The 27147-nt window shown below is 27.3% G+C and overlaps 2 protein-coding genes and 1 long non-coding RNA gene across 6 annotated transcripts in view; 1 reads left to right on the top strand and 2 right to left on the bottom strand.

The window, feature by feature from the left end:
- Window positions 1-1124, bottom strand: part of LOC135922756 (uncharacterized) — a 21656-nt gene extending 20532 nt beyond the window's left edge. Inside the window, exons 1-4 of the long non-coding RNA XR_010571025.1 lie at window positions 1030-1124; window positions 888-976; window positions 771-831; window positions 668-710 (exon numbers count right to left, since the gene is read on the bottom strand). This is a non-coding gene — a long non-coding RNA (uncharacterized LOC135922756). The remainder of the gene's footprint in view (window positions 1-667; window positions 711-770; window positions 832-887; window positions 977-1029) is intronic.
- Window positions 1-16839, top strand: part of LOC135922754 (p21-activated protein kinase-interacting protein 1-like) — a 25620-nt gene extending 8781 nt beyond the window's left edge. The window contains exons 1-9 of one of the 4 annotated variants that reach the window (XM_065457208.1): window positions 12225-12356; window positions 12399-12492; window positions 12553-12564; window positions 12608-12728; window positions 12774-12901; window positions 12944-13089; window positions 13132-13229; window positions 15531-15744; window positions 16171-16839. In XM_065457208.1, the coding sequence (XP_065313280.1) occupies window positions 12282-12356; window positions 12399-12492; window positions 12553-12564; window positions 12608-12728; window positions 12774-12901; window positions 12944-13089; window positions 13132-13229; window positions 15531-15744; window positions 16171-16371 (1089 nt within the window). In that variant the 5' untranslated portion in view covers window positions 12225-12281 and the 3' untranslated portion in view covers window positions 16372-16839. Of the gene's footprint in view, window positions 1-12224; window positions 12357-12398; window positions 12565-12607; window positions 12729-12773; window positions 12902-12943; window positions 13090-13131; window positions 13230-15530; window positions 15745-16170 lie in introns of those variants that run through there. The other 3 variants (XM_065457207.1, XM_065457209.1, XM_065457210.1) reach the window with 3 other exon arrangements.
- Window positions 16761-27147, bottom strand: LOC135922755 (protein arginine N-methyltransferase 1-like). Its single transcript, XM_065457211.1, has 10 exons — window positions 27096-27147; window positions 26911-27054; window positions 26715-26870; window positions 26596-26659; window positions 26353-26498; window positions 24764-24851; window positions 24600-24715; window positions 17847-17997; window positions 17205-17323; window positions 16761-16998 (listed from the first exon to the last, which is right to left on the bottom strand). Exons 1-10 carry the CDS (start codon window positions 27096-27098, stop codon window positions 16915-16917), a joined length of 1071 nt encoding a protein of 356 aa, XP_065313283.1. The 5' UTR covers window positions 27099-27147; the 3' UTR covers window positions 16761-16914.

The following is a 27147-nucleotide window of genomic DNA, read 5'->3' as shown; positions in this document are numbered from 1 at the left end:
GAGTATACGTATCAATTAGGATTTGGAGTTAAGGGAGAAGGCAAAATAGCTTCTCATGCTATTTGTTTATATCGCCGAATTGACGTGGAACCATAAAAATTACTTTTTTAATATGTTCAGAAATTTAAAGAAAAACAAAAATATATAATTGTATTATCACCAGAGGTCTGCAAATGACAACATTTTTAGTCCCATTAAGAATTTAATTAATGCCCATCCCAAGTTTTGCTTAACCTAATTTCAATTTTTTTACTAAAGTTGTCTGACCTTATTTTATATATATATATTTGCTCTGATATTTCATAGAAGTAATAATTCATAAAGTATAGTGTTTATTTAATCACTCTCCAATATTATAAATAGTGTTTATTTTGGTGTACATCAACATATATTTTGGTATAGGCCTTGATTTAAAAAAAAAAGCAAAATGCATGATATAATAATGCATAAAAATTATTTGTTAAAATTTATACTTTTGAAAAATGAAAGATAAATTGGCTAATATTACTAATATCTCAACATCATCTGATATTGATATGGCATCTCTGAATATTGATTAATTAGGTTTTAAAAGGTAAAAAGAAATTTTTTTAAATAAATTTAAAATATAAGAACTTTTAGCTTGGTATTTGTGATCTTATCAAAAATAAAATAATTGAAATTTAACTTTGAAGCCAACTCTCCTTGATTCAGTCCAGATGTCATAGGTTCTAATGAAAGTTTACACATCAAAAATAAAATAATTGAAGATTTTAATAAATATTGTTTACTTTGGTGTTGAGCAAATATTTATTACTAATATCTAAACATCATCTGATATTGATATGGCATCTGAATTTTGATTAATTAGGTAATTTTATATAAATTTAAAATATAAGAACTTTTACCTTGGTATATGTGATTTTATCAAAAATAAAATAATTGAAATTTAACTTTGAAGCCAACTCTCCTTGATTCAACCCAGATGTCATAGACTCTAATGAAAGTTTACACATTAAAAATAAAATAAATGAAGAATATAGTGTTTACTATGGTGTTGAGCAAATATTTCAAAAATATTATCTAGATAAAATTTGTTGAAAAGAATATTTTACATGCAATGGCAAATTTGATATGGATATTGTGTTTCGCCATATTATATATCACATGGGAATTACTAATGGCTTAAAATTTCTATGATGATTATCATTGGATAAATATTTTTTAAAAGAACTCTATTGGTTAAACTTGATTCACGTTTTTTGAGGATTATTATAATAGATTGATAAGGACATCAAATATTTTAAAGACATTGTGAGATAAATAATATGAAGATTATTTTTTAATATCATTTTTTATTTAAAATAAATAGATGGTGTTAAATAATTGAATGCTTATGTTGATATATTTATTATCAAGAGCATTGATTAGTAAATTTTGTAAAATATTAACTGTAATATATTCTCTAACTGTCAAATATGTCTGTATAAGGATAATTTTACTTAGTATTTTGTAAGAAATTCTATATAATAGAGGAATATCAACTATATGTCTATTTACTTTTTATAAATAAATTTTTTATACTTGTTTGGAATAAATTATTACCATGATCTTATATTAATGTATATACAAGTAATTTATTATATTTTATATAAACTAATAAAAATGAATTTCATATTTGTTTTAGGTTTCTTTTTTTATTAAAAATAATCTCCTCTCTTGTAAAAATATTTTATGACTATATATAGACTAAAGTAACCCGGCCGAAGGCCCGCCCTAAATGGGGTCTGGGGGCTTCGCCCCAAGAATTTTTTAATTCTTGATCGTTAATGGTCAATTAAAATTTAATAACTAAATCATTTTTTTTATATTTGGGGGCCAGAAAATATTTGATAGGTCAGGTTGGGAGCCAGGAAATTTTTTTGGGAAAGAGGGAGGGGCTACTCCCAGGCTCTTTTGTGGCTATGGCCCTGGGGTAGAGTGTAATTATTTAGAATATTGTCGTGTTTTGGACTTTTATTTTAATATGCATTTAGGTTTTATTACCAAAAATGTTGTTTTTGTGTCCCCCATCATCTATATTATAATTTTCCGATGTCCTCACTACGTCATCGTGACGTCATGTCATCGCTACGTCATGTCATCGGTACGTACTTATTTTTATTTTTTTATTGATTTTATTTTATAGAAAATATTTTTATAGAACATTCTCTTAATTATCAAGTATAATATTTCTCAAAATTATATTGGGATTTTTTAATGTTAAATGTTAGTCTTAAGTTATTATTTTTATAAAGTAATATATTTTACCTGTAGAATAATTGGTAAATTAGAGATTTCCTCTTCATTAATTATAAATTTAATATCTCTGGGCTTGGTTTCAAAATTATTAGGGAAGGTGGGTTAGAGAAATTCTTTTTAAATATTAAGATCTTGGATGCTTTTTTCTTGAACCTATATTGGGATTTTTTAATGTTAAATGTTAGTCTTGAATGCTTGGATATTTTTTCCATGCTAAATGTTAGTCTTATGTTATTCTTTTTATAAAGTTATATATTTTACCTGTTGACTAATTGGTAAATCAGATATTTCCTCTTCCTTAATTATAAATTTAATATCTCTGGGCTTGATTTCAAAATTATTAGGGAAGGTGGGCTTGAGAAAATCTTTTTAAATATTAAGATCTTGGATGCTTGGATATTTTATCCAGTTTAACCTATATTGGGATTTTTATTATTAAATGTTCGTCTTGGATGCTTGGATATTTTTTCCAGATATTGTAGGGTAGAACCTATATTAGGAATTTTTAATGTTAAATGTTAGTCTTATGTTATAAATTTAATATCTCTGGGCTTGATTTCAAAATTATTAGGAAAGGTGGGCTTAAGAAAATCTTTTTAAATATTAAGATCTTGGATGCTTGGATATTTTATCCAGATATTGTAGGCTTGAACCTATATTGGGATTTTTTAATGTTAGTTAGTCTTGGATGCTTGGATATTTTTTCCAGATATTGTAGGCTTGAACCTATATTGGGATTTTTTAATGTTAAATGTTAGTTTTATTTAATATCTCTGGGCTTGGTTTCAAAATTATTAGGGAAGGTGGGTTAGAGAAATTCTTTTTAAATATTAAGATCTTGGATGCTTTTTTCTTGAACCTATATTGGGATTTTTTAATGTTAAATGTTAGTCTTGAATGCTTGGATATTTTTTCCATGCTAAATGTTAGTCTTATGTTATTCTTTTTATAAAGTTATATATTTTACCTGTTGACTAATTGGTAAATCAGATATTTCCTCTTCCTTAATTATAAATTTAATATCTCTGGGCTTGATTTCAAAATTATTAGGGAAGGTGGGCTTGAGAAAATCTTTTTAAATATTAAGATCTTGGATGCTTGGATATTTTATCCAGTTTAACCTATATTGGGATTTTTATTATTAAATGTTCGTCTTGGATGCTTGGATATTTTTTCCAGATATTGTAGGGTAGAACCTATATTAGGATATTTTAATGTTAAATGTTAGTCTTATGTTATAAATTAAATATCTCTGGGCTTGATTTCAAAATTATTAGGGAAGGTGGGCTTGAAAAAATCTTTTTAAATATTAAGATCTTGGATGCTTGGATATTTTATCCCGATATTGTAGGCTTGAACCTATATTGGGATTTTTTAATGTTAGTTAGTCTTGGATGCTTGGATATTTTTTCCAGATATTGTAGGCTTGAACCTATATTGGGATTTTTTAATGTTCAATGTTAGTTTTATTTAATATCTCTGGGCTTGGTTTCAAAATTATTAGGGAAGGTGGGTTAGAGAAATTCTTTTTAAATATTAAGATCTTGGATGCTTTTTTCTTGAACCTATATTGGGATTTTTTAATGTTAAATGTTAGTCTTGAATGCTTGGATATTTTTTCCATGTTAAATGTTAGTCTTATATTATTCTTTTTATAAAGTAATATATTTTACCTGTTGACTAATTGGTAAATCAGATATTTCCTCTTCATTAATTATAAATTTAGTATCTCTGGGCTTGATTTCAAAATTATTAGGGAAGGTGGGCTTGAGAAAATCTTTTTAAATATTAAGATCTTGGATGCTTGGATATTTTATCCAGTTTAACCTATATTGGGATTTTTATTATTAAATGTTCGTCTTGGATGCTTGGATATTTTTTCCAGATATTGTAGGGTAGAACCTATATTAGGATATTTTAATGTTAAATGTTAGTCTTATGTTATAAATTAAATATCTCTGGGCTTGATTTCAAAATTATTAGGGAAGGTGGGCTTGAGAAAATCTTTTTAAATATTAAGATCTTGGATGCTTGGATATTTTATCCCGATATTGTAGGCTTGAACCTATATTGGAATTTTTTAATGTTAAAGGTTAGTCTTGGATGCTTGGATATTTTTTCCAGATATTGTAGGCTTGAACCTATATTGGGATTTTTTAATAGCTTGCACCTGACTTGGGAATATCTTATACAAATTATTATGGGCCGGGCTAGGAAAAAATTTTCAAAATTATTATGGGTTGAGCTAGGCTTGAGAAATTTTTTTATAAATTATAAGGTCTTGAACGCTTGGAAATTTTTCCCAAATATTATGAGCTTGGACCTGGCTTGAAATTTTTTAATGTTAAATGTTAGTCTTATGTAACCAGTATTATATTTACAAAGAATTTTGGTATTGGGTACAAGCTCATTTAAATATATTTTGACTCAAATAATAGTTTCCACTCTTAGTCCTAATAGGTTGGACTCAATGACATTGCTTGGACTTGACATAAATGGGGAGGGGGGGGGGGTTTAAAAATTATATAAATTGGATATGATTTTTTAATAAAAGTTAACATCTTTCTTAAAAAACGAATAAAATTCTCATTCTCCGTCATTTTTGACGGGCTATCTACTAGTTTTTATAAATTTCTAAAAATATATACGGGTTCTTTTGACTTTTTATTCTATAATTGTTTTTATATTAATTTATTTTAACAAAAGAAACATTCCCATCTAGACAGGTCCCATTCTAGGCCTTAAAAAAATTTGCATCTGCCCCCCCCCTCCCCAACCCCCCAAAAAAACAATCAACAATTTTTTAAAAGTCTTTTGGTTCCTAGAAAATATTTTTAGGATAAAGAGAAATATTGTTCATCTACTATCGGTTAAGAAAAACTATTTGTTCATGTGTGCTGAAATTCCTAATAATGCCAAAGCACGTTATATTGTACTGAGGAAGGGAATGTAAATATAGTTAATTTGGTGGAAGATTAAAAATGATCAAGGTGCCAAGATTCAGAATAAGAAAAATGAGCCTGAGCTTCCAAAAACAAAATGGATAGGTAAGATTTTTTAGTTATTCTTATTGTAAATATTTTACAACTGATTTGATTCAGATTTTGGAAAATAGGCCACCGAGTGGTGTTAAAAAGTTTGATTCGGCCAAAGACATTATGTCATTGGATTCGACTCGATTTTAAAAAAAGGCTCTATCAAAATTATAACGACGATTTTATGTAAGTCTATAAATTTTGCTCATAGATGGTAGAAAGGTTTGGATATCTATTTGCCAAATGACGAGGCTTACATAATGTTATTGTGGCTAAGATCTTAATTGGGCCGTTTTTAAAAATTGACCCAAATCTGGGCTTTAACAACAATATCAATATCACTCAAATCAAAAAGAATGTTACTAATAATGGAAGAAGTTTTTCTTAAAGGTTTTATAAATACGTATAGGTTGAATAATAGCTAGTCCAATTTTTTGCCTTCCATGCAAGATCTATAACTTAAACAATGGTGGATCAATCTATACCAAAACTGGTTTTCCCAACTGAAAGAAATCAGTTTATCATCCACATCGAGTTGTGAGTCAACTTTGTTAGCATTCAAGAGGATTATTAAATCATATAATCGGTTGAGTATGCTATAATAAAGGGTGACTTTTTTATTAGTACATGGAAAAACATAAACCATTAATATTGGAAATTTTTTAAGGTAATTAAAATACATCTCAACCAAAGTTATATTGTAATGATTTATTTTTAGTAGCTTTGCACTGCATTGCTCAATTATTAATCATAATATCAATTGTATTAAAGTTATAAATATTTTCTTATTACATATATTTTATAATTAAATCCCTAACATATTATACAAGCACAATTAAACCCTATCAACTTTATTATATAATATTTGAAAAATTATTAAATCAAATTATTTCTTTTCAGCTATAAGTCAATTCATATCTTCCTAATTTTTATAAACATATTTGTTCATTGTATATTTTTTATGTGGTATTTTTCAAATAAAATCGTATATTTCAATTTTGTGTTAAATAACTTAAATATTTTTTCAATGCTGTTAAAATAATTTTTTAACTGCCCCTCCAAAATTCTTTTCTGTTCTCCTAAATGGGTGTAGAATTGGGGTTACTAGGTTACTTAGTCAATCTGTTGTTATGTTAACATAATACGTTTTGTAAAAATAGTGAGGATAAAAACGAAATTATTCATTATATTTTTGATCTAATTTTTACATGGTATAATTCATTTTATTTGAAAAAGGATGTGAATTCGGTATAAAATAAATTCTTTTTTCATTTTACTAGAAAATAAGTTGTAAATTCTACTAATAAAATAAATTCTCTTTTTATTTTAATTGAAAATTAATTGTAAATATGTTTCGTACTATGACGGTAGATCGGCCCCTTATCCTCCCCTAAATTATATTTAAATGAAAGCCGCACTATTACTACGGTGCGGATAAATCAGCTCTTTTGTTTCCAATTTAACCCTTCAATACTCCGGTGTGGTGTAGGAAACCCCAGGCATGCTGGAAATGATATTGCATAAAAACGGTTAATTATCATGATCTGGATTCTTCAGTAGCTTCATCAAATATATCTTAGAATCTATATTCCAAATTTCACATATTTTGGTTGAGTAGTTTTTAGCATATAAGCATTTTGTGACTGCTTGGGGTTTGTGAGACCCCACCGGAGTAAATTCGTAATTTTTTAAAAAATTTTTTTTTTAAAACTTTTATAATTATAAATATATACCACTATATTATAAAATTTATTAAAACGAAATTTGAATATAACATATTTCAAATGAGATATATGAAATTGAAAACACAAATATTTTTTCTGGTGGAGTTATTTTATGTTTATTTTCTCCAACAAACTCATTTTTTAAATTATTTCTATCATCTACTATGATTTTTGCAGATTCTGAAAATAAATATAAAATATATAAATGTAATATTTTTTTGAGGTGATTTGGATAATATAATTAATAGTGAGGATGAAGATTTTATGTATGATAGTGATCATGATACACAATCTGATGTAGATGAAGAAGAAGATATATTAGCTGAAACAGATAATAAGCTTAAGTATTATTTAGGTAAATATAAAATCATTTATCATAGTATATTTCTCTTTAAAATTAGCTAAAAATAAGGTTACTCAATGGGAAAAGGATTTTCCCAATCAGAGAATAAGAACTCGTCAGCAAAATATAGTTATTGATCAGCCAGGAGTAAACGAATATGGGAAATTAGCTGACACTCCAGAAAAATGTTTTGACTTGTTCATAACACCATAAATGATTGAAGAGATAATTTATCATACCAACCAAAAAATTAAAATTGTAAGTCAAAATTATAATCAATATGAAAGTTCTACAAAAGAAGTTGATATAACTGAATTCAAAGCATTATTGGGAATTTTTTATTTAGCTGGAATTTTTAAATCTAACCATCAAAATATGTCTGATTTATGGAAATCTGATGGGTTTGGAATTGATATATTTAGAGTAACAATGCCTCTTAAAAGATTCAGATTTCTAATTCATGCAATGAGATTTGATGACATACTAACAAGAGAAGAGAGAAAGGTGGTAGACAAAGCAACACACATTAGAAATATTTTTCAAGATTGTTGATAACTGCCACAAATCTTATACAATATCAGAATATGCAACCCTAGATGAAATGCTTCCAGCATTTCGTGGTAAATGCCCATTTAGACAATACATGCCAAACAAACCATCCAAATATGGCATAAAACTATACTCCTTGGTGGATGCCAAAATATATTATACTCTAAATCTTGAAATATATACTGGAAATCAACCAGAGGGACAATATCAAATAAGTAATAAACCAGCAGATGTAGTCAATAGATTAATTCTTCCAATATCAACATTCCATCATATTAATTTTCTCTCTACAAAAATAAATATTTACCCTTATTTATATATTTTGGTTTTCTATTTTTCTATATTTTTTAAAAAAAAATCAAACAACTTTTACTTTTTATTTCCTTTTTTATTTAATCAATAACATATATCGAAAAAAAAAATATAATATAAAAAACATTCTTGTTTGTTTTTCTTTCCACGCTTATATACTTGTTTTTTTTTTACCAATTCATCCTTTATTTATTATTTTTTTTTATTACACGTCAATTATCTTTTTTCTTTGTTTAATATTATTTATTCACGTATTTTTTTTTATATTATTTATTCACGTATGTTACGCTATTATCTTCCTCTCGTGCTAAGTTTAATGCTTGTTCCATTAACACATCATAATAAAAATATTGATAATAATAACCAACAAAAACCTGAAATCATAACTTTTTATAATATGACTAAAGGTGGTGTAGACATGGTTGACCAAATGACAGAAAATTATTCAATTTCAAGAAGGTCATATAGATGGCCCTTAACCATTTTTTATACACTTTTAAACATAACAACCATAAATTCCCATATTATATATACTGCAAACACAAACAAAACAATTACTAGAAGTAGTTTTATTAAAAAATTATCTATGGAACTTATTACTCCCCATTTGGAAATAAGAAAAAATTGCCTCAGATTGCCGCGAATTCTAAAAGAATCTATTTACAATATATTAGGCAAACAACAAAGTGAGAATATTAAGCCTTCAATAGGAAGGTGTGGTGTGTGTCCTAGAAAAAAGGATAAAAAAACTAAATATTTTTGTCAAATATGCAAAATAAATTTATGTTTAGAACATATTAATATTTTATGTAACAAATGTTTTGAATGTCAAATTTAACATATTTCAATGTTCAATATTTTTTTTATATTTGAATTTATCAGAGTAATTTTTTTTAATATTGAAGAATAAAGATCCATGTTATGAATTATCAGGATTATATGATGGATAAGTTATTTTTTTAATTTTTAATTTCCAATTTAAAAAAAGTAAGCTTTTTTTAAAAAATTTTGGCACAAATTATAATTATCCTCACCATCTTTAATCTGAACTTAAGAAATAAAAATAAATAAATATTTTATCAAGTTTAAGGTTAGTTCTATCTTATATTCAAATATTAAATCAAAATAATGAATATAACTGGACATATATACATTTGAAATTGGGGTCTATTAAACCCCACCGGAGTACTAACGTCATTTTTTTCACCGGAGTATTGAAGGGTTAATTTAAAATAAAATCCGCACTCATACTGTGGAACGTCGGTTGCCCTCTCGGTTATAAAATATGGAATCTATTTGCCAATAAAGAATTAACTTTTTTAACAATGTATTGATAATATATTGCTATAATGATTTTAATTTAATTATAGACCTATTATAATATAAATAACTATCAAAATATTATGAATGCAAAAGAGTTATTTAAGCATGAATTGAATCAAAAACCTGTTCATTTCTAAAAATACATTATTATAGTATATATTGTTTGCCATGAATATGAGTTTACTGATAGAATATCTACCCTTTTATATTGATTAATAATCCAGAAATCGTCTTATTTGGAAAATAATGATTATGTATATAATATTGGTCGAAATTTAGCATTCTATTTATATTATAATAGGTCTATAAAAATTATTATAGCAGTATATTATCTATACATCATCAAAGAGGTTAACAGAAAGTTTATATAAACTGAGCCTCGATAGTAGGCTAAACCTACCCCCCGTAAATGACGACCCCCCCCCCCTTAACCTCTTCAAAAAAATTGGATGCAAACTTTTCCTACCCCCTCCTCTCAATACCCTTATTATTAAAAACGTGTTAGTAATAATGTAAAAATAACGTCCCAGAAGGCGATAGATTTTTTATAAGGGAGGGGGGTATTTGGGGAGGGTTTGGTTTCAGTGAATATCCTGTCATGTGGGAAGAGCGATTTAATTCTTATTATTGAAAATGATCCATATAATTGTCAAAATTACAGAAGTATAAACTAATATACTATTGTCCAAAACTTTACTAAACACTGAAAAATAAAAAGTTAAGAGCATACTCGAAATATGAGAGATTCAAATAAGCTTCATGCCTGGAAGATCAGAGATTTACGAATTTCTCACAATTATAAAAATAAGTCAAAAATACTTAGAAATAAACTTGTCTGCTGGATTTTTTAAGCAATAAAAAGATGCCTGAAAATAATAAATTAGAATCAACAGGGACTAAAATTATATAAACTAACAACCAGGGGCGGACTGAAGATACTGCTAACTCGTGGGTATTTTTTCTAACTGCCTCATATTTTTGAAAGGCTTTAATTATATCATTATAAATCTAGAGTCAATGGAACTTTTTCGAAGGAATTAAAAAACTTCTATGGTTTTGTTATATATTTTGTCTATTTAGAAAAGTAATTATCCTAGCATAATTAAATTTAAAGTTTCAGAATATTATATTTAATTTTTATAATATCCTTCATATAATAAACCATTTAATACTCATTTGCTACTTATATTTTTATTTCTCTTTAAAATAATTTCAAAAATGCAACAAAATAATTTTAAAATTATTTAAAATTTTAAAAATCAAGATTTAAGAATCCTGGCTGGCCTTAGAAATAAAGAAAATAGGAATCAAATATGGCTCGAAAATTTTTTGTTTTAAAATCTGGGCAAGTAAAAATGTGTGATCTATATAGATATCTCTGATATTTATGTTGTAATTGTATATATAATAATACACTTGCTTATCCAGCAATCTTTCAAATTTATATTTTTATTAATTATGCGTCCATTTTTTACAGCTAACTATTGCGACAAAACTGAAACCAAAACTAACTACAGCTATAACAATTATCCTTCTATAAACAAAAAGAATTATAACACTGAAATACGATAAAATAATCGTTAAATAAAACTATGATACATCAAAGTCTTAAATGTTTTTTTCAGATATATTATTGTCGATACTTTAATAATTCTGAAATTTTTTGTATTTATCATACTTTATATGTATACGTAATACTTTAATCCGTGAAGTAAACCTATCACTTCCCTCTTTAGAAATTATGATATCATTCTTTAGACCATCATAATTTTAGGAATATTCCAGGTTGTTATACTTTTGATTTACAGGTGAATGTATTCTAAAAAAAATTCGTAGGGTTTCTAAAGTTTTGCTCACATATGAAAATCTCGAGAGCTAAATAGTTTTAATCTTAAAAAAACTTGAACGTAATAATTAGTGGAAATCTTGGTCTTTTGCTATCCGATGAGGAGCTGAGGGTGACCATAAGGCATAGACATGGCTGTAACCTAGTCAATGTAAAGGGTGCGGGAAAGATTTCGATTCTAATGGTGGATATGGTCTAACCTGTTTATATTCTAAAGTACGGTTCAGTTGACATACAGGTATTAACTCTATGATCTCGAACAAATTAGGGTTTACAACTATCCAAACCTCCTGGAAGCAGATGGGCTCACAAATATTCCTTGGTTTAGAGGAAAACTTTTTATTTGGGATTTCACTTGTGTCATCCTATTTTCCTCTAGCCCAGAAGTACTTATGATTTTCACTTTATCCCAAATGTTATTTCTACCAGTGGGTCTTTAGACCCCCTAGGCTAATATTTAAGATTTTATGTAAAAAACAAATTAATGGTGATCAGAGATCCTCTTTTAAATTGTTACAATAAACCCAAATCACCGTGTTCCGAAGCACCTATATTAGTCTTCCTAAGGCTTAATGAAAGCATTTTTTGCCACTCCCTCCCGTTTCTATATTTTCTTTATAATTTACTTATAACTTTCGTCTTTTTAAATGTTTATTTAATTTTTTTTAAATGTTACTTTTGATATTTTTTAATATAAATGAAGAAATAATATTTTTTAAGGAATTGGAAAATAGCAGCACAAAAAAATGCCAGTTTTGCAGTGGCTCATTTTAATATATTATAAATTTTCGAAAAGATCTATTTCATGGAAAATTATTTTTTGAAACCTTCATAAGTTAGGTCAGTGAGTTTTAATCATAATTTTTAAGATGGAAATAATTGTTGGAAGTTATGAAGGTTTATTAATGGGTTATAGTATCAAAAGTGGAACAAAAACCGTACAAGTATATTTAAAAAGGGTTAATATATTTTCATTAATAAATAAGAATTGCCGTTCTATTCCAACTTTTATTGATAAATCTCATTCATATAGTGTGAAATGCATAGATGTGTCTTCAAACAATATTATGGCTACAGGAGGTATTGACGAAGTTATTAACATAGTTGATTTAAATAAAAGAATCTCGATTGGATCTTTAGTAAAACATGAAAGTATCGATTTTAATTGTGCATTAATTTAAAAAAATATTTTTAGGTGAAATAACTTCCTTGAAATTTTTAAACACTTCTTACTTATATGCATGTGGAATGGATGGAAATATATCAATATGGAATTTGAATAATTGGAATTGTGAAAAAGTTCTATTAGCTCATCAGTTATAAATATTATGACCTATTTTTCCATCTTTCTATTTATATAGGGGACCTATATCATCAATTGCGATTCATTATTCTGGTAAACTCATGCTTTCTATAGGCCAAGATAAAAAATTAATAACATGGAATTTAACACAGCAAAAAAAAGCATTTGTAACAAATTTAGACAAAAGTGAAATAACATTATAATAAATTCTATCTCATTATAACTAAGATTATGATCAAGTTATATGGTCAATAGGTGGTTCTTATTATGCTTTGTTTTCCTCACAATACTTACAAATATATCAATTGGAAACTGCTAGTTTGTATTTATCATTAAAGTTTGGTCATAAAGCAACAACTTTATGTTTTATAGAAGTTAGATGCAATTAATAATTCTTTAAAATTAAATCCATATAGGATGATTTATTATTAATTGCTATTGAAAAAGGATTCCTTAAATTATATAATTTGTCCAAAAAATGTACATTGGCCAAATTTAATACCAAACAAAATAGGTAAAAAAAAAATTTATATATGTTTAAGCTAACTTTCTTTAGCACACTTTTATCTTATAAAGTTTTCACTTTATTAAGAGAAAAATCTCAATTTTTAATAAAAGTGTATTTATTTTATAACTCTATTACTTTTAAATAACATAAACCAATAAGATTAATTACCCGATCTATAATAAAATTGTTGAATTTTGATAAAAAAATTGTTCATCTATTAATCTATAGGTAGTTAAAAAGATTACACAAGATTAGTAATAGATTGAAATTTTTTTTTAAACTTTCATCACAAGAGCATCTATTTGATTGCCTGAATGAGAAAAAAAAATTTCCTATTTAAAGAGATAAAATTTTAATTGAGTAACAACCCTTAGAAATTATAAGCCTCATTGGTGAGAGAAAAATTCTTACTCTGCACTGTGTTTCTTAGGGCTAAATTGTCTCAAACTATAGGTATAATTGAAAAATCAATATACCTTGAATCCAAATATTTTTTCTACCATCTTCAAGTTTAAGTTATATTTTATTCAAAAACTTAGAGGCTGAAGTCCTAGTTTTTGTTGGTTTAGCCATTTTTGGAGTTGGCTAAAAAATGGAGCAATTTATCTACACACCTCAAGTATTTTTATCTCAACAAAATATGTCTGAACACCTCCATTGAAAAATTAATATTTTTCTTCCTTAAATAATATTTAACAAAGCCACTGTTACAATTACTCCATTTATTTATCAAACAATATATTATTATAGAACTCCACTTTCAATAATTCAGATACCTGCAGGCCTGGCCTGGGTCCAAGGGCAGTGCCATATTTTATTGCTATCATTAGTTATAGAAATTAATAATAAATATAATATATTTTAAAAAATCTGGGCCAGACCTGAAAATATTGGGTCAGGCTGAAAAATATTTTAAAAAATAATCCGAGCTGGGCCTTGTAAATGGTAACCCTGCAGGTCTCTGCAATAATTTAATTATGAATTATTTTTTAGATACCCAGATAACAAATTACAAAAGTGACAGTGTTAAGGTTAGAGGAGACCGATACCACTTTTTGGAGGTTGATCAGATATCATATCTGATACAAATACTTATGAAATTTGAAATTTTTTTTAAAATTAAGACATCATTTTATTGGATCAGAAAATTATTTAATATAGTCCGACAGGCGATAAAAAGGATTAAATATCGGCCTGATCTGATAAAAAATAACACATCCCTAGTTAAGGTAGTGCATTACTTTTTTTGTAACTTTTGACCTTGTTTGTTCACTAACCTTCTATATTATGCTAAGCTGTGTGCATTTTTATTGAATGATTTTTAAGATATAAACATATTTTGGAGGCAAAGGTACATTAAAAATAAACTGAATAAAATTTTTGCATCTTTTTTATTTTATGGTAAAAATATATGAATTGTAGTATTTTTGTAATTTAATTTATTTTTAACAATATTTTTATTATATAATAAATCTTCAAAATTTTTATAATTATTTAAGATTAACTTAATAAATGTCTAAAATATTGAAACTTAATTTAGAAATTTTAGTGATTTTAAAATAAGGGAACTATATCCAACCTCTCGCGTTATTTTTTCCCCACCTTACCTAGGGTTAATCAAAGAAAAGATATTACAAATAAAATGTTACTTTGGTCATAATTATTAAGTTATTAAAAAGATGTATCAAATTTTAGTTTATTATTTTTGTAAAGTATGTGGTCTGTCCCTGTAACTGGATTCCATGAGCCAATCAACTATTTTATTTTTTTAAACGGCTAAAGGGTACGTTCAAACTCAAAAAAATAAGAAAAGGTTTACATATTGTTACTTTACGTGTCCACTGTACAAATGATGTTAAAACGCGTAAAGCGTTTATTATTTTTTAGTTTAGATATGCCCTAATTTATCTAGTATCAAATTTTATCCGGTTTTTAAAGAAAAGATATCAACTACCATCTCTTTATTTCCTTATCATTTTAAACAACTTTTCCATTGTTGATTGACACCTTTTTATATGCACTAAATTATCTTTATATTCCCTAAGGATTGACTATTGGGTCTCTTTCATATATTTTATACTTATATTTGCCATTTAAAATGTCCTGTATTTCTAAATTTATTTTTCATATTCAGTCATTTTTTCTCCATTATTTTATTCGAATTTATAATATTTTTTGAACTTTGCCAAAATATATATTTTAATAGATTTGCCAGTATCTATATTTTTTATTGATTTGCTAGTTAAACTTTCGTTTGTCCACATATAGACCATGTGAATGGTTTAAATTTAATATATATATTAAAAGGGTCAAACAAATAATACTAGTTAATGAAAATATTATTTCATCCACATCATCGGTGTGTTATCAGCCTTTGACCCCAAGTAACCAATCCCTTGATATATCGAGAAAATATTGCCGAAATTTTGACACAGGACTCAACAATAACATTAAACATAAAATCATAATCACCGCTTCAAGTGATGGTACGATCAAATTATTCGATTTGGATTTATTCAAGGTAAAAAAACGTTAGTCTACAAAAATTTAGTTTTGATTTTGTTAGTATTTACTATCGAGTTTTAAGAAAATGCCATCTATCTTAAATTAGAAAGCAAAATTGAATTAGGGAAAGAATAGAATATTATGTAAGGAAACGATCTAATATTATATTATAAAGATTAAGTTTAACGATCAATTCTATTGGGGAAAAAATTAAAATAAAATATCAGAGTTATGATTAACAGGAGAAGTTTATTGAGATGAATATCAGGTTTTAAATTGGAAAACATATTCTTCCACTAGCATAATAGAAGGTTAAATCTCGGTCTTCATGAAACATAAAACTAGGCTGAGGCTAGTGAATTGTAGAAAGCGTACCAATAATAAGGATTAACAAATTAGAATATAAATATTTTTTTAAAAATTAATTGCAAATAATAAACAGCTAAAATTAGAACAACTATTGGTCATCGACACCTCTTGCAGGATAACGTGCATGGCTATCTCTAATAGTAAAAAACACCATTACGAAGACAATTCATTAATCCGCGAAAATATTGTCAATAACAATATAATCGATTCGGAAGAAAGTATAACTCCTGATGATAAATTGATTGTCAACAAAAAATTAAAGAAAAGTATATAGAACCCCAAAAAGTCATAATTATTTTATATACATAAAAAAATTAAGGTAATAATATCAGAAGTTTCCTAATACCCTTTAAAAACATCCCGTATTTTTTTGTTAAACTTTATATAATGAACGTTTTGTTGGAAAAACAATTATTATTCGCTTATCAGATGATCTATTTATCAAAATTCTTTGGAATTCAAATTTTAGATAATATATTTTTCCAAAATATATGCGATATAAATTAATGTATAGAATTATTATTATTTTTTTTAAAAAAAAAGCTCTTTCTCTTAAATAATATTTAATTAATTCATTCTTTTTTATATGTATTATTAGTAAGTACACAATTTGCAATAATTTTATAATATTTATTTTCAACTTTTTTTATAATAAATGTTTACGTATAAATTTGTAATAATACAAAAAATTTTTAAATTGTGTAAAATATGGTCATAAAATTAGTAAAATAATTGTTTCTTCGGTTAACATGTCGATGTTATTTATTTTACATCTAAAAAAATATGAAAAAGAAGTTTCGTTCTTTTTAAAAATAAATCAATGCATTTTATAAGTCAACGTTTTATCCAATAGGGAATGCTGTCCTTGAAAGTTTAACGATATTTCTATATCCAAATCTCTCTAAATATATGGATTTTTTTTGGTAAGTATTACATTAAATTGAAAACAAAAAAATTTTATGCTAACTAGTTAATATAATTTTTCGAGAGTAAAAATAAAAAGCACTAGGTTTGTTTAAATTTTCTGTCTGAGTATGCTTTAAATGAGCTAATGAGAACTGTGCTAGATTTATTTATAAAATCTACAAAAACAAAAAAAATATATACCTCGTTTTTATCGTTCGCTTTAAGGCTAAAAACCCCATATAATTCTTCACCACGATTTATAGTCAGGTCATCGACGTAGAAAATAGTTTGTTTCCAATGAGTATATTCTTCCTCTGGGGCTTAAAAAAGTTATTTTTTCATATTGAGATTAGTCATCAAATTTAAAAGAGTAAACTTATGTTAACTATTAATCAATCTCAATAAATAACACGAGATATAAACACTAGTGTTTATCATTTTGTGTGTAAATTTTATTTTATTTTTCTAAAAAATTTTACAAGCTAGCCAGGACTTATAAATTTGGAGCTCATTATGTAGGAAAAATCATTTTAAATTTTCTACCGGACAAAAGATAATTAATATCGTTTCCCCCCCAATTTTAATCTTACCCAGCCCCCGGCCATATTTAGCAACTATTTTCTTCGTTATTAATATTAGATCAATATTCGAGCTTTGGTTTATAAAATTAATTCTTATTTTCAATAGGAATATAGGTTCCTATAAATTTTTATATAAATTTAAGATGGTGATTTGAAGCATGGAAAGATTTCTCCCACAGATGAAGAAAAAAAGTAATAATTGTGGATAGATATTCATATAACACTAAAAATCAATATTATATAATTTTTAATAAGAAAAAACCTGTCGATAATATAATTTTTGTATGGGATTTTGAAAATTCCACGGTAAAATAAGTGACAAGCCCATGAATATAGTCGTTTCTTTTAGCCCTAAGGAAAAATGGCGCTGAGAAATTTAAATCTTCAATTTTGATAGTGTACAAATCTATTTCCTAGTTTTTAAATATAAAAATATATTTTTTTTTTCGATTAAATGTATTTAAGAAAATTAATAATTTCAAATATGATAAAGGACAGTGTTGTGGTTTTAAAATTATGTAATTTAGTCATAGTGAAATATAACTTTTTAAAAATTATTTAGTTTAGTTGTAATAAAATATTAACGCGTAGAATTATTATTGTTTTTTTGTTTATTATTAGATATCAATTGTAGGAAAATATTGTTTTTTTAACGCGAAAAAAATATTAGTTTTTTTTGTTTATTATTATGTATTTATTGTAGAAAATATTTATTTATAAGGGAAAAAAAAGAAATAAAATTATTCTTATTCTTACGATTATAGATCAACTCTAAGGCTTAGGGTTTTAATAAGATAAATCAGTCTTTCAGTCTCTTCAATGGTTTTTAATATTACTACAATATCGTCGGTGTATGAAACGATCCTATTAGCAAAGTGAAAATTATCGTTTAACCCAAAGTTTGCCAAGTCAACTGCGGCATTTACTTCTTTTATGACTTTATTTATTATGATGTTGAAAAGAAGCGGTGATAGAGTGCAACCCTGTTTTACTCCTTTTTTTATTTTGAAATAGAGTGATATTTTATCATTTGTTTTAAAGCATGAAATTAATTTGGAATAATGGTTCTTTAAGATGGAGATAATGTTTGGTTCGATGCCGCACTCTGATAGTGCTTCCCATAAGGCGTTATGGTCTACATTATCAAAGGCCCTGCTAAAATCAATGAAAGTGTAATAAGAAGGGATCTTATATTTCCAGCACTTTTGCATAATTATTTTTAGTGATAAATGGGTTCTAAAATGTTTTTATTAGGCCGATATGCGCAGATATATTTAGGGAGAAGGTGGGGCGTTGATGTTAAAATTCTATTTTTGATAAGTGTCATAAAGACTTTTTAGACACAGGAGGTGAGAGCTACTGCCCGATAGTCGGCAAAATTCTTTGGTTCCTTGATTTTCTGGAAGTTGCGCAGAAGGGATTTATTCCATTCTACCGGATTTTCCCACTTTCCCAAATTTTATTAAAGAGAGCTAGGAGGAAAGAAGAGATTGTGTTCGAGGATATTTTTAAATATTCAGCCGCGATGTTGTCTAAACCCGGAGCTCTATTGTCCCGTAATTTCTTTACAATATTTGAAATTTCATTAGAAGAAAAACCAGCCAATGGATACGATTGTGTGAGTATTCATTGTGGTTAGAGGAGTTGCCTTACGGGAGTCGAAGACCGACATATAATGATCAAGCCAAAGTGCCATTTGCTCGTCTTGGTATATTATGATTTTCCCATTCTCTAAGACGATCATAGGGAGTTTCGTGAAGCAACGAGGTTTGCAGAAATACTTCAATTTTTTATATGCATCATAGATTCTGTTCTCTTTCATGTCTTTATCAGTGTCTGCCGCTTTTTTTGCTATAAAAATTATCCTATAATAACCTTTGAATTTCTTTCCACAAATCGCTGTTTGAGCCGTTCTTTGTTCTTAGTTGATATATTTTTTTCAAGGGTCTCACCAGACATCCATTCTTTCCTTGACACAAGATTTACATTTGGTAGTCTTTCATAAGATTCCGCCAGTTCCTTTTTGAAAAGTTCCCAACAATCTTCAACATTTCCATTCTGGTAACAATAATAAAGTTTACTTTTTTCGAAATAAGTGACTGTCCAAAGAGTGTTTTATTTCCCTGCATTAGAAACTTATTTAGTTTACGTGGAAAATTTATGTTAGGAGAGTTTACGTTGGTAGCCATTGAGTTAGGAATGCTATTATTATGATCCCCAAATGTTTTTTATTTTGATATTTGCAGTAACCATCTTATGATCTGATATGTTGACCCTGGTAGATGCTTTAACATCTTCAAACCAACTGTGAATATTAGAGATAAAAAAGTTAATTTGAGATTTCTGCCTACCTCTCACAAAGGTATACTTGTTAATTTCGCGATGGCAAAAATAGGTGTTTTCGACCTTGAAATTTTTATTACTACAATAATCTAGGAATTTTGTACTATCTATATCATTTGATTGTTGGATGGCAGCCTGCCCGATAACCCCTCTACTGATATATTCACTGTCTTTACCAATTTTCATGTTAAGATCCCCCAGGATTATTATGTTATATCTATTAAAGAGTGAGTTTAATATATTTATCATTATGTTTAAAAAAGTTGTCCTCATATTCCTATTTGGTGGAGCGTAGAAGTTCGCAATAATAATAGGTCTAAACTTGGTGTTTAGATATAGAAGTCCGCACCTCTCCGACACGGGTACAAATTATATTATGTATTTATGTAAACGCTTCTTTATCAGGAAAGCGATTCCGGCCCAACCAAAGTGGTCCCCGAGCAAAACATCTTATATTCACTAAAATTCGCCATACTATTATCTGGGCAGTGAGTTTCCTGGATACCTATTATAACTATTCCTTCTGAATAAGTAAAAAGATAGCTGACAGAGTATATTGTTTTAGTCCTAAATTTATTTTAAGGAATGATACTAGTTTAAATTTCTATTCATATTCTGTATCTATATTATTCACGGTTGGTTATATAGGAACTATTCGCAGGCAAGCTACTAATGGCTTCATTAAATATTAATGGAATAAAAAACAAGTTGGCGGTTCATTTAAGATTGCTGAGGACATGTGTCAAGGAAAGAATGGATGTCTGGTGAGACCCTTGAAAAAAATATATCAACTAAGAACAAAGAACGGCTCAAACAGCGATTTGTGGAAAGAAATTCAAAGGTTATTATAGGATAATTTTTATAGCAAAAAAAGCGGCAGACATTGATAAAGACATGAAAGAGAACAGAATCTATGATGCGTATAAAAAATTGAAGTATTTCTGCAAACCTCGTTGCTTCACGAAACTCCCTATGATCGTCTTAGAGAATGGGAAAATCATAATAGATCAAGACGAGCAAATGTCACTTTGGCTTGATCATTATATGTCGGTCTTCGACTCCCGTAAGGCAACTCCTCTAACCACAATGAATACTCACACAATCGTATCCCCCGGCTGGTTTTTCTTCTAATGAAATTTCAAATATTGTAAAGAAATTACGGGACAATAGAGCTCCGGGTTTAGACAACATCACGGCTGAATATTTAAAGATATCCTCGAACACAATCTCTTCTTTCCTCCTAGCTCTCTTTAATAAAATTTGGGAAAGTGGGAAAATCCGGTAGAATGGAATAAATCCCTTCTGCGCAACTTCCAGAAAATCAAGGAACCAAAAAATTTTGCCGACTATCGGGCAGTAGCTCTCACCTCCTGTGTCTAAAAAGTCTTTATGACACTTATCAAAAATAGAATTTTAACATCAACTCCCCACCTTCTCCCTAAATATATCTGCACATATCAGCCAAATAAAAACATTTTAGAACCCATTTTATCACTAAAAATAATTATGCAAAAGTGCTGGAAATATAAGATCCCTTCTTATTACACTCTAATTGATTTTAGCAGGGCCTTTGATAATGTAGACCATAACGCCTTATGGAAAGCACTATCAGAGTGGGGCATCGAACCAAACATTATCTCCATCTTAAAGAACTATTATTCCAAATTAATGTCATGCTTTAAAACAAATGATAAAATATCACCGCATTTCAAAATAAAAAAAGGAGTAAAATAGGGTTACCTCTATCACCGCTTCTTTTTAACATCATAATAAATAAAGTCATAAAAGAGGTAATTGCCGCAGCTGACTTGGCAGACTTTGGGTTAAACGAAAACTTTCACTTTGCTAATAGGATCGTTTCATACGCCGACGATATTGTAGTATTATCATAAAACATTGAAGAGACTGAAAGACTGATTTATCTTATTAAAACCCTAAGCCTTAGAGTTGGTCTAAAGATAAATTTCCAAAAAACTGTTATCATTACCTCGCCTAATACACCACCACTCCAAAATCTTTTGGTAGGTGAAAACGTAATCAAAAAAGTAGACAAAATCAAATACCTGGGTGTGACGATCTACAACAAAGGTGAATGCAAGGAGGAAATGAAGATTAGAATGCAAAAAACGAAAAGGGCGTTCTATATGTACATGAAAATTTGGAAGTCTAAAGAAATATCGGTTTTTATGAGATTGAGGTTATTCAACTCAACGATCATCCCCATTTTATTATACGGAGATGACATATAGGAAGCTAACAAAACTGACTTAAGACGTACCCAATCTTTTATAAACAATTGCCTGAGAACGATTAATGGTATTTTTTACCCCAAAGTCATCTCTAACTCTATCCTCTGGATGAAATCTAGATACACTCCGATAAATATTACATTAAAAAAACGTCGGATACAGTTCCTAGCTCATATAATAAGGAATTCCGATCACAACCTCGCACATGATGCTATTGTCTGGCTATACACACACAAAGGGAAACAGTATACTAAATATAAATCGTTATGGTATTATAAAGCTATCGTAATGGAGCTGAATGTAAACATGAAACAATTTATAAAGCTTAATAATTGCAAAAGGTCAATCAGAAAACTCTTTCGCATCAAAGATAGATATTTCAGATGAAAACGTTCCTGGGGATCTCTCGTTCACACATCTTTTCTTTATTTTCTATTTTGGTTATGTGGATTTATTCCTTTTTGAAAGTATTCTTCTTTAATTTCCCTCAAAAAATAAATAAACTAGCATTAATACAGTAAAACTTTTTAAAATAAATTATCCACCTCCCACCTTTAAAGTAATTAAATTTAAATGCAGTTCTTGGGTATAGGCTCTTTTTTGGTCCCGCTCTTTTCCTCAAAGCCTATAGACGTTTTAACAACATTTCTTAGGAATGTTGTGCGTACAAGTACGTGCTGCCCACAAACGTGTGGAGAGCTCCTCATATTTTTCTTTTCCCCCAAATTAATCAATTCCAATTAGATGGAAATGAGGAAAACCTAGCGTAGCTCTGTTGTGTATTCAACGATAGAGGGCGATGCGCTATATATCACGTATCACGTAAAAAGGAAAAGTGTTTTGAACGGAAAAAATTTATATATAATAAAAAGGAAAAAAGCGCGATTTTATAAGAAAGAAAAATATAAGTTAAAGAAAAATTAAAAATACCAGACTAAGTGGAAACTTGTTAGACAGTACCACTATTTTAGTATTTAATTTTTTTTAAAAAGTTCTCAGCAGGGCTGAGAATCCTATTATTTTACATAAACCCGAATTTTCTTGATTTAAAGGATCACAACCCTGGTTTTGACTTTGAGGTAGCTCAAAAGTGTTAGTAGGTTAACCGTTAAATCTAGTGTTGTTAAACGGCTAGATTTGAGCCGCTTTTTAAAAACGACTAACTCGATATTTTATCCAGAAAAATATTACTCAAGTCTTAAGATATTGCTTATATATGGTACATAGACATCTAAAAGCGAAATCTGGAGCCTTATGCAATATTTCTTTGGCTAAAATATTGAGTTAGCCTATTTTTTAAAATCGGCTCAAAATGAGCCGTTTAATAACACTAATTAAATCCCTACAGGAATGGTTCCTTTATACTATTTTTGAGTGTTTTATATTAACTAAAAAAAATTTAACAAAAGCAACTGTCTTTAACATTTAATGAACAATGGAAAAATATAATTGGACATTCGGGTTAATCTACAGGCAGGTTCGAGAAAATCCGTTTGAGTGTAAATTTTTTAAAAATTTTCAAAAAAACGAGATTTTTTGCAAAACATTTCCTAAACACGCGTTAATTTTATTTAATTCCTAACAAAATATGATAATAATTTACATATTAAAAAGAGGTCGTTATCGTGACATTTTTTTACTTAGTAAAAGTTTGATATTTCACGCACTAAATAAAAATTTTCAAATTCACAAGAAATTTATGTGTATTTAATTTTTTTTAAAAAGTGTTTAATATAAATTGATCTTGAAAACATTTATTTTCTTCTAATATAATTTGGTTTTCGCATCAATAAAATTTCAACTAATTGTAAAAAAACAGAAAAATTTACAATTATTTTGTTGAACATTTGGCGAACATGACTGATTTTTTAATAAACTCGGATAATTTTAGGACCAATTCGGACCCATTTTGGAAAATGGTCACAATTAAATTTTTTGTTAAAATTCTTGCAACAAAGATTTCAAATTTTTAAGCCCGAACCCAGGTACAGAATCTTGAAGAGTTTTTTAAAAAATAACATTTACAGATTTTTTTAAAAAAAACCTTCAAATTAAATATTTCAATTTATAGCTTTTTAGAGCACCCTGGAAGTCACTTCTATAAATCTAATAATATATCTAATTTTATAAATTTAATCTTTAAATCGTCGCCTAAGAATTAGATTGCTCCATCTCCATTAATTTTACAGGAGAACAATTTTATAAATTAAGTTTCTCTTATTTTTCAATATTATGATAAAACTTTATATTGGCTAAAATTTAACTTATTTTATAAATATTTCGATTTTTTTTACGTAATTAGAATAGTATTCTATTATTATAAAAAATAGATTTATTAAAAAATTATTTTTGATAAAAAGTGGATATGGAATAATCTTTCTCAGACGAGAAACGAAAAAAAACATAGTTGTAATTTACATTACTTTGAGTAAATAGGGAATAGTGACCAACTGCCTTGCATCCATGACATCAACAATTGGTTCCATTAATGCTACATCCCTGATACAGCTCATATCAAAACCATAAACATTTTCCCACCCTACAATTTAAACAAAATATTAAAAACTAAGTATTTTTTAAAATATACAATCAATTTTTTGTTCCTTGTATTGTTTGTCCTGAAGTGCTGATATAAAAAGGAATGCTTTATCTGGGAATATAGCACCATCTGGTTTCTTCGATAATTATTTCCAAAAAAATAATGTATATTATAATAAGGGTTTATTTAAATCATTGATTTTTTTTAAAAAAAGTCATATTTAAAAAAATATTTTATTTTATATTATCAAAGCTTTAAATATTGAGGTGAATACAATTTTTATGCCATAATTTATGTAAAATTTTAATTCATATTTAAGAGGAATTAATATTATATAAAATACATGAAAAAAATAAATATTTTACAAATATGAGAAAATAAAACTTAAAATTTGAGAAGATAGTGCTCAAAAACATTTAAAAAGATTTTATTTGCAAAGTTACAATCGTAGTTATGTATGGGTAATGTATAAAATATCTAGTAGCTAAATTGCTATTTGTATATATTATGATTTGAGAAATATTTTCATTTGTAGTTGCGATTCTCAAATATTCAACATAATCTAATAATTTAGAGTTATATCTAAAATCGTTATTTGATTTGATTAGTATTTTACGAATATGAATAACTGGTACAAATAAAGAAATACGTTCCTTGCAGAAATTTGTATATATTTATATTTTATTTCAACATCTATAAATCATGCTTTTTATATTTTGAAAATATTTTTAAGTTTTAACTATGAGCAGGACATTTCAAAGACACTTCAATCATAAAATCCTTAAATGTAATGCAAAAAAATCATTGAATATCAGATTGTGTTGGCACATTTGGTATAATAATTAAATACCAAATCACACATGCATTGCATATAACATGTACATACCAGTAATATATTATTCTTATCGATTAATATTAAGCACCAATTTTTTGTATTATATATTAAAATAGCCTGGTTATAAGTGTGTATATTACGAAAGTGTCATAAGATTGGGTTATTTTTAATAAGTAACCAATTTGGAATGTTAAAAACAAAATATTTTTAAGGAGGGGTTGATAGTTGCAAAATCATTCTATGATGGATTGGCCAAACCAATATAATTTTGAAAATATTTTAAATCAACAAATTCTAAACACTTCCTAAAAATAAGAATAAGTACACCTATAAGCATATTTCAATCATTTCATCTTATCAGGAAATCGATATATGTAAACCTAGTTATTTTTTTAAATTGAATGTTATTTTCAAATTTTTATTCAAATCAAGAACAAAAATTAAAATGCTAGGATGCAGCCTTATTAATTATAATAATGTTGTTATATAGCTAGATTTTTAAAAATAACTAATAGAATATTTTAGCTAAAAAATATGGAAGCCCAAAGATTTTGTTCATAGATAGCAGAAAGGTATGAACATCTATTTATGAAATCTTGAGGCTTAAATAATATTTTTAGCTAAAATATTAATTTTCAGAAATTGAGCCATTTGGCAAAACTAATTAAAAAACCATTTAATATGCTATAGTAGACTCTATTTATATTATTTTTTTAAATATGAGTTTAATTTTTGAAAAAGAAGTTAAGGTAGCAATGAAATAATATTCTTGTTTTAATCAATAAATAAAAAAATTACTCACCAGCCATTTATCCCTAGCAAACAAAACTGTTGGTAACATTGATTCATAGAATAAACAATACCCCATCCATTCACTAATAATAATGTCAACTTTGTCAAGATCAGGAATTTCAACTTCTTCAACTCTGCCTTTTACAACAGTTATAACTGTTTAAAATAAATATTGTATAATAATATATAATAAATTAAATTATTTAATATATAATAAGATAAATAGTAATTTAGGCCATAATATATAATGTACTGTGAGCTAGATTATTATCTTTGGTTATTTGTTCAGCATAATTAACAATACTTGAACAATCAATCTGAAATACGTAATTATTTTCTCATCCAAAATATATTTTAAAAAATAGCACTTACTGCATAAACTTTTTTGGCACCAGCTTGAGCAGCAAACATTGAAAGTATACCAGTTCCACAGCCTACATCCATCACTATTGAATCTTTGAACAGATGTTTATTGTATAATATGGCATCTCTATATGTAAAAGTTCGAACTTCATCCTTTAACATTTCCTAAATAAAAATTTATATAAAAATTAATTTAATAATCTACTTCATGAATACCAAAATGAGCATAGGAATCAAAATAATAATCCTTAGCAGTCATATCACTAGGTTTTTCAAACGTTTTACCGAGTATGTAGGGTAAGTGATTATAATGTGGAGCATTTTTTTTAAATTTAGGAATGCTGTTAGCCTTTGATTTCATATAAATTAGGAATAAATAAACAATTATACCATTAATATAAATTTCTCGATTTGTGCTGAATGAATGTAAATCCCCGGTGAT

This window comes from Gordionus sp. m RMFG-2023, chromosome 1 (genome assembly GCF_954871325.1).
Source record: "Gordionus sp. m RMFG-2023 chromosome 1, tfGorSpeb1-WG-v2, whole genome shotgun sequence".
NCBI classification, from domain to species: domain Eukaryota; kingdom Metazoa; phylum Nematomorpha; class Gordioida; order Chordodea; family Parachordodidae; genus Gordionus; species Gordionus sp. m RMFG-2023.
The sequence above is the reverse complement of the archived record's forward strand: the minus strand, read 5'-3'. Positions and strand labels throughout refer to the sequence as shown.

Coding starts and splice junctions, on each gene's coding strand:
- LOC135922755 (XM_065457211.1), bottom strand. Junction 26,871..26,910: donor CTCATTTTGGTATTCATGAA/GTAGATTATTAA, acceptor ATTTTTATTTAG/GAAATGTTAAAGGATGAAGT. Junction 17,324..17,846: donor AAAAATTATATTATCGACAG/GTTTTTTCTTAT, acceptor AACTTTTTTAAG/CCCCAGAGGAAGAATATACT.